The sequence below is a fragment of the Nerophis ophidion genome, linkage group LG01 (genome assembly GCF_033978795.1).
Source record: "Nerophis ophidion isolate RoL-2023_Sa linkage group LG01, RoL_Noph_v1.0, whole genome shotgun sequence".
NCBI classification, from domain to species: domain Eukaryota; kingdom Metazoa; phylum Chordata; class Actinopteri; order Syngnathiformes; family Syngnathidae; genus Nerophis; species Nerophis ophidion.
The window spans coordinates 85,995,905-86,014,437 of record NC_084611.1 but is presented as its reverse complement, the minus strand read 5'-3'; the positions used below and the strand labels follow the sequence as shown (position 1 = coordinate 86,014,437).

Here is an 18,533-nt window from a genome sequence, read left to right as displayed (position 1 = left end):
ATATCCACACATTCTTGCCATCTCTGTCGTAGCATAGCTGTCGTCGGTAAAGTGTGCAGAACAAACGAGGGACTTTTGCATCTTTTGACCACTGTTGCAACTTGAATCCGTCTCTGTTCGTGTTGTTTCACTCTCCGACAACACACCGACGAGGCATGATGTCTCCAAGGTGCGGGAGAACAGTCGAAAAAACGGAAAATAACAGAGCTGATTTGACTTGGTGTGTGTAATGTGATGTGACGTCACGGGTGAAAGGTCATCGCTCCGACAGGCGAACAATTAAAAGGCGTTTGATTCGCCAAATTCACTCTTTAAGAGTTCGGATGTCGGTTAAAAAAACACGTGGTCAACATCAAAGTATATATTGACGCTTACATAGGTCTGGTGATAATGTTCCCCTTTAAGAAACTCCACCCGGACAGCCCTGCAAAAGAGGACATATCCGTTGAAAAGAGGAGGTATGGTCAGTCTATCGTAGCCCGGTCGCCGCTAGCTTGCCTTGTGTTCTGCCTCGATGTGCATTGTTTACACAACGTGCGGAACGCTACTTAATATGTCCGTGTGGAAACTCGTTCGATACACCTCCGAACCGAACCGAAACCCCCTTACCGAAACGGTTCAATACGAATACATGTACCGTTACACCCCTAGCCAGAGGGGATTAACGTTTGTGATCGGCATTAAAAAGCATTCATCGGCAATGGCGCGCGAGTACTTTTTCCGCGAAAATCGTCTGATACTGATCGATCGGCACATCCCCGAGTACTTACCTCATTTTTCAGAGGAGACGGGCTGACCTCCTGGGTCAGCTTCTCACACCCGCCGATGCCGAGCACCATGGCGTCAGTCTACATCCCGTCTTCTCCCACAGGCCATCGCAGGGTTCGAAATGCGAAAACGAGCAAGTATTTTAGCATATAATCTCGAGACCTTAGTTATAATTCCGGGTTGGAACTGAGTCAGCTGGCCAACGCTGACGCCTGGCAACGGCGACACTCCCCCAGGTGCCGACGCTCCCCTGATGACAACGAAGCAGGGCTGGGATGTTTGTGCCTCGTTTTTCCACGTCACATTTTGAAAGACGACAAGGGACGGCATATGTGTGTAGAAAAACAGTTTATTGTTCATATGCAGCATCAACCATTGCAGTAAGGATATGAATTCTAAACACAAAATAATGCAACAGAAGTATCCCACACTTCTCTTTTTGTAAAGTACATCCGTACAGCAGACTGGACAGGATAGCAACATTGGAACCATGAGAACAATAGGTAAATGATAAATGGGTTGTACTTGTATAGCGCTTTTCTACCTTCAAGGTACTCAAAGCGCTTTGACATTACTTCCACATTTACCCATTCACACACACATTCACACACTGATGGAGGGAGCTGCCATGCAAGGCGCCAACCAGCACCCATCAGGAGCAAGGGTGAAGTGTCTTGCTCAGGACGCAACGGACGTGACGAGGTTGGTACTAGGTGGGAATTGAACCAGGGACCCAATAAGTCTCCTTTAGATCCGAGCGTTGAGGTAAATAACAATCATAGATTCATAGTAGCGATGCATACCCAAATCTGCGGTCCTCCCCAAGGTTTTTCATTGTCATCCCACTGGGTTGAGTTTTTCCTTGACCTGATAGATAGATAGATAGATAGATAGATAGATAGATATCAGCATTCACAGGCCTGATGGCCTGTGGGTAGAAACTGTTTGTCAGTCTCGTAGTCCTGGATTTCAGGACTACGAGACTGACAAACAGTTTCTACCCTCACTGTTTGTCGGTCTCGTAGTCCTGAAATCCAGGACTACGAGACTGACAAACAGTTTCTACCCACAGGCCATCAGGCCTGTGAATGCTAGCTCTCGTCCCCCCCGTTTTTACTTTTGTCTTTTTGAACAAAAGACAGCTACCTTGACCACCCCCGAACTGTGAACCATCACTGTAGACACTTTTCACCTTTGATAAATAGATAGATAGATAGATAGATAGATAGATATTAGCATTCACAGGACATCAGGCCTGTGAATGCTGATATCTATCTACAGTTTCTACCTGTGGGTAGGAACTGTTTGTCAGTCTCGTAGTCCTGAAATCCAGGACTACGAGACTGACAAACAGTTTCTACCCTCACTGTTTGTCAGTCTCGTAGTCCTGAAATCCAGGACTACGAGACTGACAAACAGTTTCTACCCACAGGCCATCAGGCTTGTGAATGCTAGCTCCCATCCCCCCCCCCGTTTTTACTTTTGTCTTTTTGAACAAAAGACAGCTACCTTGACCACCCCCGAACTGTAGACACTTTTCACCTTTGATCACTAAAGACACTTTAACTGCTGTTGTGACCCAAGGTCACCTCCATATTTATACTGTTGTCTGTCAATCAGAATGTGCAATAATGTTATGTTACTTACTGTGCCTTGTATATACATTTTTATTTTATTTTTTTAGCTAAGTACCGGGTGACTTGTTGAAGGGTGGACTAGCAAAGTAAGATTTTCATTGTACTGCAAACTGTCTGTTAAACTGTGCATATGACAATAAACAATCTTGAATCTTTAGATAGATAGATAGATAGATAGATAGATAGTACTTTAGTCCTTCAGGAGAGTTCCCTCAGGAAAATTAAAATTTTCAGCACAATCCCATTCAAGATCAGACAAACATTACAGGGAGACAGAACAGGATCGCTGACGGGTCTGCCAATTTCCTCACAAAAAAGGTGAGATACAGGTAAACAAGTGGGGGGAATGGGAGAAAAAAATAAAATATTATAATAAAAAAAATCGGTCTAAGCCTGGGCCCCTGGAGAGGGGAAAAAAAAACTACTCATAGCCAGAGTATACATCCTTACAGGAGTGTAAGATGGAAACATCAAAGAAAACTAAGGACATGAAAGACATTAAAGTAGCGGAGCTGATACAACCAGCCACTTCTACATACAGCTACGAATAAAAAGTAAAAGAAACATATACACTGTGGTGGCCTCTGCGGTGTTCCACGCCATGGTCTGCTGGGGTGGAGGGAGCATGGCCAGAGACAGGAGCAGACCCAACAAAGCAACCAAGAGTGCCCACTCCACTCTCGGTTGCAGACCAACTCTCGGCCAGGATTAGCAAGGATACATCCAAGGAGACTGAGGTGTCCGATGTGGGATCTGAACCGAGGATGTCGTTGTGGCTTTTGCAGCCCTTTGAGACATTCGTGATTTAGGGCTATATTAATAAAAATTGATCTATTGATTGATTATCCCTTTTTTATGTTTTCTAAATTATTTTAATAGTATTTGTACAATTGGCCGTGGGTCGTACTTTGGACACCCCTGGCATAATGCTTTCATGTCCAGATGAATATTCAGTTATTGACTAACGTCCTCATTTTCAGGCGTCTTCCTGCAGACGGCCATGTAACCGCCACTGGAGGGTTCCACTGATGACGTCGAGTCCGCATGAGACTGGAGGAGAGCTTGCAGACTTTGCAGAGGTTGACCTAAACATCCGTAGAGGCCTGAAGGCGTGAATGAAGATGAGCACTGAGGTGAAGGAGGAAACCGGAATCTGCTGGACTTCTCGCCCAAGATGTCCTCTAAACTCTCCTCTTGACTTCCTTGTTCCTCACCCACACTGCTGATGCCAGAATCCAGGCTGGGAAGCTCGGGGCTGTCGTCATGTAGCGTGTGGACACGTTCCTTGTCGAGAAAAACCTGAATGGAGCCTTCAGTGATGCTCCCCTCACAGAACTCCTGAAGAGCTCCCCACTTGCCCGCTGTCTCTTCATCACTGCCTTCTTCTGCCGCCTCGTCACTGACCTCTTCCGGCGTCCGGACGCAACCAACCTGAAGCGTCTCGATTTTGGCGTAGTCCGAAACAACTGGCATCGCCTCACTGCCGTCGCTGCCTTGGGAGAGCTTCAGCAGAAGTTCCAGGACATTCTCCATGTCCTCATCCCAAACCTTGTTGAGGCCTTCGCCATCCCCGGGAGTCGTAATGGGCCCGTAAGGGGAGTCGGCCGCACAGGGCTCCAGGTCGCCCGCGGTGAGGGAGTGGACTGGAGGAGGCCACAGCTGGGAGTACCTGGGGTTGAAGAAACTCAAGCCAGTATACCTGCTCCTGGTCTTCTCCTGCAGCGATAGCTCTGGACGGCAAGGTGAAAAAACGTCCACATGGCCAACCGACTTCACCGGGAGAATTTCCTCGAGCTTGAAGAAGGTCTGCAAAGACTCGCTGCTGAAATGGGGACTCACCCAGGTCTGAAGGAGAAAATGTCAAAGGTAAGTGTCACGTTCAAATCTACTAAACAAGACAAGAAGCAAAGAATTAAACAGACGGAATTAAATTCGGCTCAATTTGGGGAGCGATGCTTGGACATCTAAAGTTAGAGCACCAATGATTGTCACACACACACTAGGTGTGGTGAAATGTTTCCTCTGCATTTGACCCATCCCCTTGATCACCCCCTGGGAGGTGAAGGGAGAAGTGGGCAGCAGAGGTGTCCGATCCCGGGAATCATTTTTGGTGATTTAACCCCCAATTCCAACCCTTGATGCTGAGTGCCAAGCAGGGAGTTAATGGGTCCCATTTTTATAGTCTTTGGTATGAGTCGGCCGGGGTTTGAACTTACAACCAACCCATCTGAGGGGGGAAACTCTAACCACTTGGCCACCTTGTACAGTATCATTACGCCTTCCCCTTTATTTGGACTTTCTCTGACCACATGACAACAGCTGCTTCTAAAGGACGAGTTCGTAAACAGCCATCGTGTAAGGACCGGGTCGCATGGTGTTGTTCTCCCAGGAATAGCTGACGAGCCTCGGACACAGCGTGAAGGTAAGAACAAATAATTTATTTAAAAATAAATCAGACTGTGGAAAATAAAAAACTTGCTCAAAGCACTGAATGTAAAACAAAAGAGCTTAGCATGGAAGCTAGCATAAACCAAAGAGCCTAGTGTGGAAGCTAGCAGGAACACAGAAGTCGTTACTTGTTGCGTGAAAACAAACTACGTAGCCAGACGGACTGCCGGGAGAAGGCAGGCTTAAATAACGACAGTCCATCCATCCATCCATCTGCTTCCGCTTATCCGAGGTCGGGTCGCGGGGGCAGCAGCCTAAGCAGGGAAGCCCAGACTTCCCTCTCCCCAGCCACTTCGTCTAGCTCTTCCCGGGGGATCCCGAGGCGTTCCCAGGCCAGCCGGGAGACATAGTCTTCCCAACGTGTCCTGGGTCTTCCCCATGGCCTCCTACCGGTTGGACGTGCCCTAAACACCTCCCTCGGGAGGCGTTCGGGTGGCATCCTGACCAGCTGCCCGAACCACCTCATCTGGCTCCTCTCGTTGTGGAGGAGCAGCAGCTTTACTTTGAGTTCCTCCCGGATGGCAGAGCTTCTCACCCTATCTCTAAGGGAGAGCCCCGCCACACGGCGGAGGAAACTCATTTCGGCCGCTTGTACCCGTGATCTTATCCTTTCGGTCACGACCCAAAGCTCATGACCATAGGTGAGGATGGGAACGTAGATCGACCGGTAAATTGTGAGCTTTGCCTTCCGGCTCAGCTCCTTCTTCACCACAACAGATCGGTACAACGTCCGCATTACTGAAGACGCCGCACCGATCCGCCTGTCGATCTCACGATCCACTCTTCCTCCACTCGTGAACAAGACTCCTAGGTACTTGAACTCCTCCACTTGGGGCAGGGTCTCCTCCCCAACCCGGAGATGGCACTCCACGACAGTGATTTACAAAAACAGGTGTGCGTCCGGAACAAGCGGCAGGTGAAACTAATACGTAACTATGGTGACAAAACAAACAAGGAAGTGCGACCAGGAACGAAAGAAGTCCAACACTAAAAGAACATAATTGATTACAACAATTCAAAAGAAAAGGTCGTAAACAGTTCACAGAAAAAGGTCGGTAAAAGAGTTCCAAAAGAGGTCGCCTGGAGGGGAGTCTAGTCCTGCTTCCTTTTCGCTTTTGTAGTTCTTGGGTCAGACAATATCTTTCTGTTTGTCTACAATACATGAAAGGAACAGAACACCTTCATTTTGCTTCCCCGCTCCACAGTGAAGTTTTACGAGCCTTCTTCCTGGTAGGTTTCAAAGACATCTTTTGGTCTTCTCGCTGGGAACTCATTTCAACTCAAAGTTTTTGTGATAACTTATAAACAATTATTCTAACAGTAACCAACGAGGGGTGTAAACCCTTGGGAGCCTAATGCAGTGTTTTTTCAACCTTTTCTGAGCCGAGGCACATTTTTTTTCCCCGTTGAAACAATTCTGAGGCACACCACCAGCAGAAAACATTACAAAATGAAACCCAGCAGCCGATATTGACAATAAAAAGTCATTCTCGCAACTGTTTGATTCGAATTCCAAGCATAACCAAGCATGCATCACTACAGCGCTCGTCTTGTTTTGATGTTTTCATGTGTGGAGTGTTTTAGTTTCTTGTCTTACGCTCTTATTTTGTTGTTGATTGTCATGTCATTTACGGATGTACTTTGTGGACGCCGTCTGCTCCTGCTCAACACGCTGTAAGTCTTTGCTGTCGTCCAGCATTATTTTTTTGTTTACTTTGCAGCCAGTTCAGTTTTAGTTTTGCATTACCTTCTCTAAGCTTCAATGCCTTTTCATAGCGGCACTCGCCTTTTGTTTTTTTTTTCGTTTAAGCATCAGATACCTTTTTACCTGCAAACCATTGTCGTTGTTCCCCACATCTACAAAGCAATTAGCTTTTAGCAATCATATCTCATATTTTTGACTCTTTATCTCATAATTTCCACTTTGTATCTCATAATTATGACTTTTTAATCTCATAATTTTGACATTTTATCTCAGAGTTTCGACTTTTTATCTCAGAATTTCGACTTTTTATCTCAGAATTTCGACTTTATACCCATAATTCTGACTTTATGTCTCATATTATGATTTTTTTTAACCTCATAGCTTCAACACTATAATCTCATAATTTCGATTAGTTTTATCTCATGATTATGACTTTATAGCTCATGATTTTGACTTTCTTATATAAGAGTTTTGATTTATTTCATAAAGTAAGACTTTTTCTCACATAATTATGACTTTTTCTCTCTCACAATTTCGACTTTTTATCTCATAATTATGACTTTATAGCTCATGATTTTGACGTTCTTATTTAATAGTTTTGAATTATATCATAATTATGACTTTTTCTCAGATAATTTAGACCTTTTATATCATAATCATGACCTTTTATCCCATAATTGTGACTTTTTATCTCATTATTTTGACTTTTTACCTCAGAATTTCAACTTCATATCCCATAATTATGACTTGATATCTCATAATTATGATTTTTTTTACCTCATAATTTCAACATTATTATCTCATAATTTCGATTTGTTTTATCTCATAATTATGACTTTATAGCTCATGATTTTGACTTTCTTATTTAATAGTTTTGAATTATCTCATAATTATGACTTTTTCTCAGATAATTTAGACCTTTTATTTTTGATTTATTTATTTTTTTATGTTGATGTTCCAGGCAATCTAATTTTCTGTGAAGGTATAGGATAGGCAAATATAAGCTTTGGCTTCAGCCTATTCCTTTTTTGGTCATTCTTTTTCTTTTCTTTTATGTGTAAATGTGCATTATTGTATACATATAACATGTACTGTAAAACTGATCACACACAATGGTTGATTGATTTGATTTGATTGATTATATGACCGAAATAAACTTATTTCATTCATTCATTCATTTTATCCCATAATTCCATCCATCCATTTTCTGCCGCTTATTCCCGTTCGGGGTCGCGGGGGGCCCTGGCGCCTATCTCAGCTACAATCGGGCGGAAGGCGGGGTACACCCTGGACAAGTCGCCACCTCATCGCAGGGCCAACACAAATAGACAGACAACATTCACACTCACATTCACACACTAGGGCCAATTTAGTGTTGCCAATCAACCTATCCCCAGGTGCATGTCTTTGGAAGTGGGAGGAAGCCGGAGTACCCGGAGGGAACCCACACATTCACGGGGAGAACATGCAAACTCCACACAGAAAGATCCCGAGCCTGGATTTGAACCCAGGACTGCAGGACCTTTGTATTGTGAGGCAGACGGACTAACCCCTCTGCCACCGTGAAGCCTATCCCATAATTGTGACTTTTTATCTCATTATTTTGAGTTTTTATCTCAGAATTTCGACTTTATACCCATAATTCTGACTTTATGTCTCATATTATGATTTTTTTTAACCTCATAACTTCAACACTATAACCTCATAATTTCTATTAGTTTTATCTCATGATTATGACTTTATAGCTCATGATATCGACTTTCTTATATAATAGTTTTGATTTATCTCATAAAGTAAGACTTTTTCTCACATAATTATGACTTTTTCTCTCACAATTTTGACTTTTTTCTCATAATTATGACTTTATGGCTCATGATTTTGACGTTCTTATTTAATAGTTTTGAATTATCTCATAATTATGACTTTTTCTCAGATAATTTAGACCTTTTATATCATAATCATGACCTTTCATCCCATAATTGTGACTTTTTATCTCATTGTTTTGACTTTTTATCTCAGAATTTCGACGTTATACCATAATTCTGACTTTATGTCTCATATTATGATTTTTTTTTACCTCATAGCTTCAACACTATAATCTCATAATTTCTATTAGTTTTATCTCATGATTATGACTTTATAGCTCATGATGTCGACTTTCTTATATAATAGTTTTGATTTAGCTCATAAAGTAAGACTTTTCTTACATAATTATGACTTTTTCTTGCAAATCTTTGACTTTTTATCTCATAATTATGACTTTATAGCTCATGATATCGACTTTCTTATATAATAGTTTTGATTTATCTCATAAAATAAGACTTTTTCTCACATAATTATGACTTTTTCTCTCTCACAATTTTGAATTTTTATCTCATAATTATGACTTTATGGCTCATGATTTTGACGTTCTTATTTAATAGTTTTGAATTATCTCATAATTATGACTTTTTCTCAGATAATTTAGACCTTTTATATCATAATCATGACCTTTTATCCCATAATTGTGACTTTTTATCTCATTATTTTGACTTTTTACCTCAGGATTTCAACTTTATATCCCATAATTATGACTTGATATCTCATAATTATGATTTTTTTTACCTCATAACTTCAACATTATCTCATAATTTCGACTTGTTTTATCTCATAATTATGACTTTATAGCTCATGATATCGACTTTCTTCTATAATAGTTATGATTTATCTCATGAAGTAAGATTTTTTCTCACATAGTTATGACTTTTTCTCTCATAATTTTGACTTTTTATCTCATAATTATGACTTTATAGCTCATGATTTTGACTTTCTAATATAATAGTTTTGATTTATCTCATAATTATGACTTTTTCTCAGATAATTTAGACTTTCTATCTCATAATTATGACCTTTTTATCCCATAATTATGACTTTTTATCTCATAATTTCGACTTTTTATCCCATAATTTTGACTTTTTATCTCATAATTTCGACTTTTTATCTCATAATTATGACTTTATAGCTCATGATTTTGACGTTCTTATTTAATAGTTTTGAATTATCTCATAATTATGACTTTTTCTCAGATAATTCAGACCTTTTATATCATAATCATGACCTTTTATCCCATAATTGTGACTTTTTACCTCATTATTTTGACTTTTTATCTCAGAATTTCAACTTCATATCCCATAATTATGACTTGATATCTCATAATTATGATTTTTTTACCTCATAACTTCAACATTATTATCTCATCATTTCGACTTGTTTTATCTCATAATTATGACTTTATAACTCATGATATCGACTTTCTTATATAATAGTTTTGATTTATTTCATAAAGTAAGACTTTTTCTCACATAATTATGACTTTTTCTCAGATAATTTAGACCTTTTATATCATAATCATGACCTTTTATCCCATAATTGTGGCTTTTTATCTCATTGTTTTGACTTTTTATCTCAGAATTTCGACTTTATACCCATAATTCTGACTTTATATCTCATATTACGATTTTTTTTAACCTCATAACTTCAACACTACAATCTCATAATTTCGATTTGTTTTATCTCATGATTATGACTTTATAGCTCATGATTTTGACTTTCTTATATAATAGTTTTGATTTATTTCATAAAGTAAGACTTTTTCTCACATAATTATGACTTTTTCTCTCTCACAATTTTGACTTTTTATCTCATAATTATGACTTTATAGCTCATGATTTTGACGTTCTTATTTAATAGTTTTGAATTATCTCATAATTATGACTTTTTCTCGGATAATTTAGACCTTTTATATCATAATAATGACCTTTTATCCCATAATTGTGACTTTTTATCTCATTTTTGACTTTTTATCTCAGAATTTCAACTTTATATCCCATAATTCTGACTTTATATCTCATAATTATGATTTTTTTTTACCTCATAACTTCAACATTATTATCTCATAATTTCGATTTGTTTTATCTCATAATTATGACTTTATAGCTCATGATTTTGACTTTCTTATATAATAGTTTTGATTTATCTCATAAAGTAAGACTTTTTCTCACATAATGACTTTTTCTCTCACAATTTTGACTTTTTATCTCATAATTATGACTTTATAGCTCATGATTTTGACTTTCTAATATAATAGTTTTGATTTATCTCATAAAGTAAGATTTTTTCTCACAGAGTTATGACTTTTTCTCTCATAATTTTGACTTTTTAATCTCATAATTATGACTTTATAGCTCATGATTTTGACTTTCTAATATAATAGTTTTGAATTATCTCATAGTTATGACTTTTTCTCAGATAATTTATGACCGTTTTATCCCATAATTCTGACTTTTTATCTCATAATTTCAACTTTTTATCTCATAATTTTGACTTTTTATCTCATAATTTCGACTTTTTATCTCATAATGTCGACTTTATATCCCATAATTCTGACTTTATATTTCATATTTATGATTTTTTTTACCTCATAACTTTAACATTATTATGTCATAATTTCGACTTGTTTTATCTCATAATTATGACTTTATAGCTCATGATTTTGACTTTCTTATACAATAGTTTTGATTTATCTCATAGTTATGACTTTTTCTCAGATGATTTAGACTTTCTATCTCATAATTATGACCGTTTTATCCCATAATTCTGACTTTTTATCTCATAATTTCGACTTTTTATCTCATAATTTCGACTTTTTATCTCATAATTATGACTTTTTATCTCATAATTATGACTTTATAGCTCATGATTTTGACGTTTTTATTTAATAGTTTTGAATTATCTCATAATTATGACTTTTTCTCAGATAATTCAGACCTTTTATATCATAATCATGACCTTTTATCCCATAATTGTGACTTTTTATCTCATTATTTTGACTTTTTACCTCAGAATTTCAACTTTATATCCCATAATTATGACTTGATATCTCATAATTATGATTTTTTTTACCTCATAACTTCAACATTATTATCTCATCATTTCGATTTGTTTTATCTCATAATTATGACTTTATAGCTCATGATATCGACTTTCTTGTATAATAGTTTTGATTTATCTCATAAAGTAAGATTTTTTCTCACAGAGTTATGACTTTTTCTCTCATAATTTTGACTTTTAATCTCATAATTATGACTTTATAGCTCATGATTTTGACTTTCTAATATAATAGTTTTGATTTATCTCATAATTATGACTTTTTCTCAGATAATTTAGACTTTCTATCTCATAATTATGACCTTTTTATCCCATAATTCTGACTTTTTATCTCATAATTTCGACTTTTTATCCCATAATTTTGACTTTTTATCTCATAATTTCGACTTTTTATCTCATAATTATGACTTTATAGCCCATGATTTTGACTTTCTTATTTAATAGTTTTGAATTATCTCATAATTATGACTTTTTCTCAGATAATTTAGACCTTTAATATCATAATCATGACCTTTTATCCCATATTTGTGACTTTTTATCTCATTATTTTGACTTTTTATCTCAGAATTTCGACTTTATACCCATAATTCTGACTTTATATCTCATATTATGATTTTTTTTAACCTCATAACTTCAACACTACAATCTCATAATTTCGATTTGTTTTATCTCATGATTATGACTTTATAGCTCATGATATCGACTTTCTTATATAATAGTTTTGATTTATCTCATAAAGTAAGACTTTTTCTCACATAATTATGACTTTTTCTCTCTCACAATATTGACTTTTTATCTCATAATTATGACTTTATGGCTCATGATTTTGACGTTCTTATTGAATAGTTTTGAGTTATCTCATAATTATGACTTTTTCTCAGATAATTTAGACCTTTTATATCATAATCATGACCTTTTATCCCATAATTGTGACTTTTTATCTCATTGTTTTGACTTTTTATCTCATAATTTCGACTTTATATCCCATAATTCTGACTTTATGTCTCATATTATGATTTTTTTTAACCTCATTGCTTCAACACTATAATCTCATAATTTCGACTTGTTTTATCTCATGATTATGACTTTATAGCTCATGATATCGACTTTCTTATATAATAGTTTTGATTTATCTCATAAAGTAAGACTTTTTCTCACATAATTATGACTTTATAGCTCATGATTTTGACGTTCTTATTTAATAGTTTTGAATTATCTCATAATTATGACTTTTTCTCAGATAATTCAGACCTTTTATATCATAATCATGACCTTTCATCCCATAATTGTGACTTTTTATCTCATTGTTTTGACTTTTTATCTCAGAATTTCAACTTTATATCCCATAGTTATGACTTTATATCTCATAATTATGATTTTTTGTACCTCATAACTTCAACATTATTATCTCATAATTTTGATTTGTTTTATCTCATAATTATGACTTTATAGCTCATGATTTTGACTTTCTTATATAATAGTTTTGATTTATCTCATAAAGTAAGACTTTTTCTCACATAATTATGACTGTTTCTCTCTCACAATTTTGACTTTTTATCTCATAATTATGACTTTATGGCTCATGATTTTGACGTTCTTATTTAATAGTTTTGAATTATCTCCTAATTATGACTTTTTCTCAGATAATTTAGACCTTTTATATCATAATCATGACCTTTTATCCCATAATTGTGACTTTTTACCTCATTATTTTGACTTTTTATCTCAGAATTTCAACTTCATATCCCATAATTATGACTTGATATCTCATAATTATGATTTTTTTACCTCATAACTTCAACATTATTATCTCATCAATTTGACTTGTTTTATCTCATAATTATGACTTTATAGCTCATGATTTTGACTTTCTTATATAATAGTTTTGATTTATCTCATAAAGTAAGATTTTTTCTCACAGAGTTATGACTTTTTCTCTCATAAATTTGACTTTTTATCTCAATTATGACTTTATAGCTCATGATTTTGACTTTCTAATATAATAGTTTTGATTTTTCTCATAATTATGACTTTTTCTCAGATAATATAGACTTTCTATCTCATAATTATGACCTTTTTATCCCATAATTCTGACTTTTTATCTCATAATTTCGACTTTTTATCTCATAATTTCGACTTTATATCCCATAATTCTGACTTTATATTTCATAATTATGATTTTTTTACCTCATAACTTTAACATTATTATGTCATCATTTCGACTTGTTTGTCTCATAGTTATGACTTTATAGCTCATGATTTTTACTTTCTTATATAATAGTTTTGAATTATCTCTTAAGTCAGACTTTTTCTCTCATAATTATGACTTTTTATTCCATAATTATGACTTTTTATCTCATAATTTTGACTTTTTAATCCCATATTTTTGATTTTTTACCTCATATTATAACTTTTTAAAGACACATTTTTCACATTATACCTCATAATCATGACTTATCTCCTAACCTTGACTTTCTCATATCATAATTTTGCTGTAGCTCATATATATATATATATATATATATATATATATATATATAAATATATATATATGGCTTTTTTATTTTATAATTAAACTTTTATCCCATAATTATGACTTTTTATCCTATGTTTAAAAAAAATTATCTCATAATATGACTTTTTATCTATTATATATTATTTTCATAATTTTGTCTTTTTATCTGATAGTTGACTTTTTATCATTTTGACTTTACATCTCCTAGTTTTGACTTTCTTATCTCATAATTATGACTTTTTACCTCATAACTTCAACATTATTATCTCATAATTTCGACTGGTTTTATCTCATCATTATGACTTTATAGCTCATAATTTTGACTTTCTTATATAATAGTTTTGATTTAGCTCATAAAGTAAGACTTTTTCTCACATAATTATGACTTTTTCTCGCAAATCTTTGACTTTTTATCTCATAATTATGACATTATAGCTCATGATTTTGACTTTCTTATATAATAGTTTTGATTTATCTCGCAAGTAAGACTTTTTATCTCATAATTGTGACTTTTTCTCACATGATTTAGACTTTTTGTCCCATATTTCTGACTTTTTATCTCAAAATTATGACCTTTTTAATCCCATAATTCTGAGTTTTTATCTCATAATTCTGGCTTTTTATGCCATAATTCTGACTTTATCTCATAATTATGACTTCTTCTCGCATAATTTAGACTTTTTATCTCATAATTATGACATTATAGCTCATGATTTTGACTTTCTTATATAATAGTTTTGATTTATCTCGCAAGTAAGACTTTTTATCTCATAATTGTGACTTTTTCTCACATGATTTAGACTTTTTGTCCCATATTTCTGACTTTTTATCTCAAAATTATGACCTTTTTAATCCCATAATTCTGAGTTTTTATCTCATAATTCTGGCTTTTTATGCCATAATTCTGACTTTATCTCATAATTATGACTTCTTCTCGCATAATTTAGACTTTTTATCTCATAATTATGACTTTTTACCTCATAACTTCAACATTATTATCTCATCATTTCGACTTGTTTTATCTCATAATTATGACTTTATAGCTCATAATTTTGACTTTCTTATATAATAGTTTTGATTTAGCTCATAAAGTAAGACTTTTTCTCACATAATTATGACTTTTTCTCGTAAATCTTTGACTTTTTATCTCATAATTATGACTTTATAGCTCATAATTTTGACTTTCTTATATAATAGTTTTGATTTAGCTCATAAAGTAAGACTTTTCTCACATAATTATGACTTTTTCTCGCAAATCTTTGACTTTTTATCTCATAATTATGACTTTATAGCTCATGATTTTGACTTTCTAATATAATAGTTTTGATTTATCTCACAAGTAAGACTTTTTATCTTATAATTCTGACTTTTTATCTCATAATTATGACTTCTTCTCGCATAATTTAGACTTTTTATCTCATAATTATGACCTTTTTATCCCATAATTATGACTTTTTATCTCATAATTCTGGCTTTTTATCCCATAATTCTGACTTTTTATCCCATAATTCTGACTTTTTATCTCAAAATTACGACCTTTTTTTCCCATAATTCTGACTTTATCTCATAATTATGACTTTTTCTTGCATAATTCTGACATTTTATCCCATAATTCTGACTTTTTATCTCAAAATTATGACCTTTTTTTCCCATAATTCTGATTTTATCTCATAATTATGACTTCTTCTCGCATAATTTAGACTTTTTATCTCATAATTATGACCTTTTTATCCCATAATTCTGACTTTTTATCTCATAATTCGGCTTTTTATCCCATATTTCTGACATTTTATCCTATAATTCTGACTTTTTATCTCAAAATTATGACCTTTTTTTCCCATAATTCTGACTTTATCTCATAATTATGACTTCTTCTCGCATAATTTAGACTTTTTATCTCATAATTATGACCTTTTCTCGCATAATTTAGACTTTTAATCTCCTAATTATGACTTTTTATCCCATAATTCTGACTTTTTATCCCATAATTATGACCTTTGTATCCCATTATTCTGGCTTTATCTCATAATTATGAGTTTTTATCCCATAATTTAGCCTTTTATCTCAAAATCTTGACTTTTTCTCTTATAATTATAATTATTATCTCATTATTATGACTTAGCATTGGGATATATTTTAGTTAGTGGCGGAAACGGCCTTGCACATGCATTAGTGTTTATTGCAAACCTACGTTCTGCAGGAAGGACTTTGATGGGTCTGGTAGCGGTGGCCCTTTTATCTTCTTTGCCGTTTTCACCCTGAGAGACAAAATGTCATGCCGCTTAACACATAGCAACATTTAGTGGGAATGTAAAGTATTGATGTCCGTGCTTACCAGGTGGTCCTGTCAGTTCGGAAGACGAGAACCGCCAGAAACAGGGCGAAGGCTGTGCCCGAGACTGTAATTCCTAGAACGAGCGCAAAGAAACCTGACAGAGACAACAATGATTATTCAGACTTTTAATGCTTGGTTTTGCTATTCAAACCAGTGCGTGAAAGTCACTCGGTTTAGGTGTAACAACGCGCACCTGAGGGCGTCGCCTCGGCCACTCCAATGGCTGAAGTCCACGATGCTGTAGGGCTCCAGTCGCTCCATGACGACGAGTCAAAGTCGGACGGCCGCACCCGAACGCGCGCCTCATAAGTCGTGCCACGCGTCAGCAGTTCTTCCCTCAGCTTCGTCTGGCAGCAAGACTCACATTGCCCTTCTTCGCTCCGCACCCGTGCGCCCTGATAGCCACAATAAATGCATGTCGTCTTTCCGCGGGCCGTGGACGTGTTCTTGCGTGTATACACTACACACATTCCACGGCTGATCCTTTGACTTCCACTGCAGCTGGAAGGTGTGACGGGAGATGTCGTGGTGCTCGGCTGCTTGGGGCACAGAGGAGACCGTTGTCATGTTGACTCTGGGTTCTGTCGGCGGATACAGCTTGACTGCAGGACGACAGGTGCGGCAGGTGTGTTTAGCAGCAGGACGATGAAGTATAATAGGGGTGGGCAAATTAATGCGTTAATTACGCGGTAACTCATCAATCTATTAACGCCGACAATTATTTGATCGCACATTTGCGTATGTTGTTTACATGCTTTTATTTTGTTAACGCCTTTTCTTAACAAGATGGCGTCGCCCGGATAAGCTTCGGCGTCGAGGGGCTCTTGGTAAAGATGGAACATTTGGCAAAAATACCGGACACTTCTGCAAATTTCATGGCTGGCTTACAGCGTGGTCACTCCGGGATCACTTACGACCGCCAGACAATTCTGAATGTGGATAGATCGGGCCGTTTTGGACTGAATGACGTGTGCTTGCTAGACCGGCTAGCTAGCATGGGAATACTTTGCCGGCTACATCCAGCGGCCTGTGAAGCAGCGGAGTATATGTGTTGTCTGTCTATTTATGAATAATGCAGATGAGGAGTGTTGGCTGAGTTCTTAACGTTTGCTTTTAAGAGCGTGCATATCACAACATACAAGATGCCGTCATGGCGACACACAACCTATACCGGGCTACCGCGCATGCTCGTCACTCCTGTTGCATGCTGGGTAGAGTAGTTCTCATAACATCACAATATAGTACCATGTATATGATGCGTTCAGTTTATCAAAGCACCAAGCAAACAATCGGAAAATTCCCATCGTATCAATTCCTAGATATGGTCATAATTATTTTAAGTGCACTACGCAGAATAAACACAACATTATTAATATTGCTACTACAGATAATTTGATCAAAAATTCCCTAAAACAGCCCACTACCTATAATATAGGTTTTTTAAACATAAGATCCCTGATAAAAAAAAAAAATGTTCCTGCTGTTACCTCAGAAATTGCCTGTTCAGATGTTATGATTGTGGCTCAGAGATTTGTATGTAGATTATATTTATTTTCCATAACAAACTGGATAACTTAAATACCCTGGCAGTGGCAATAAGCTTAAATGTTTGTATTTACATGTTTGGAGTTGATTTTCATAAAATATGCTATTTAACTGCTACTGTTTAACAAGGACTGATTTAAATTGTGTTTGCACAACAAATGTTTTGGCGCTTTTGTTCATGTGGGAGAATATTCCAATAAAGGTGCACTACACACTACTTTTGAATTCATTATTGGGCTTTGCGTATACAATGCAGTTAATCGCGATTAATCAGAGAAATAGTGCGATTAACTTCGATTAAAATTTTTAATCGTTGCCCCGCCCTATTCAAAAAGTATTTCCGTGAGAGCCATATCATATTATTTAACACTGAATACAACTAAATGTGTGCATTTTTAAGTAAGACCAACATTTTTAGAGTATAATAAGTTTCTTATTCTTTTTAATAACATTGTTATTCTGAAGCTAACCAATAATAAATCAAATGTCATGTCTGTTGATCATGTTTTTGTTTGGCCGTGTGCTGTTTGTCCTTTGGACTCTTTAAGTTCCTGTTTTTTTCCACTCCCTTGTCTTGTTTCCTTGGTTACTCATTTTGTCCACCTGTCTCTGGTGGACAAAATGCCCGCTCACCTGCTTCCCGAGTGTCAGGCT

The 18,533-nt window shown here is 35.8% G+C and overlaps 1 protein-coding gene across 9 annotated transcripts in view; it reads right to left on the bottom strand.

Moving 5' to 3' along the window:
* Positions 1-1,101: 1,101 nt before the first annotated feature.
* The window catches only part of LOC133561071 (interleukin-2 receptor subunit beta-like), a 50,652-nt gene continuing 33,220 nt past the window's right edge, over positions 1,102-18,533 (bottom strand). For 7 of the 9 annotated variants that reach the window (XR_009808567.1, XR_009808572.1, XR_009808568.1 and 4 more), the window contains 6 exons: positions 16,803-16,936; positions 16,528-16,729; positions 16,335-16,428; positions 16,191-16,257; positions 2,311-4,250; positions 1,102-1,960 (listed from right to left, as the gene is read on the bottom strand). Coding sequence is in view for 1 of the 9 variants with exons in the window: in XM_061914259.1 (XP_061770243.1) it covers positions 3,360-4,250; positions 16,191-16,257; positions 16,335-16,428; positions 16,528-16,729; positions 16,803-16,936 (1,388 nt within the window). In the remaining 8 variants the exon portion in view is untranslated. Of the gene's footprint in view, positions 4,251-16,190; positions 16,258-16,334; positions 16,429-16,527; positions 16,730-16,802; positions 16,937-18,533 lie in introns of all 9 variants that reach the window. The other 2 variants (XR_009808570.1, XM_061914259.1) reach the window with 2 other exon arrangements.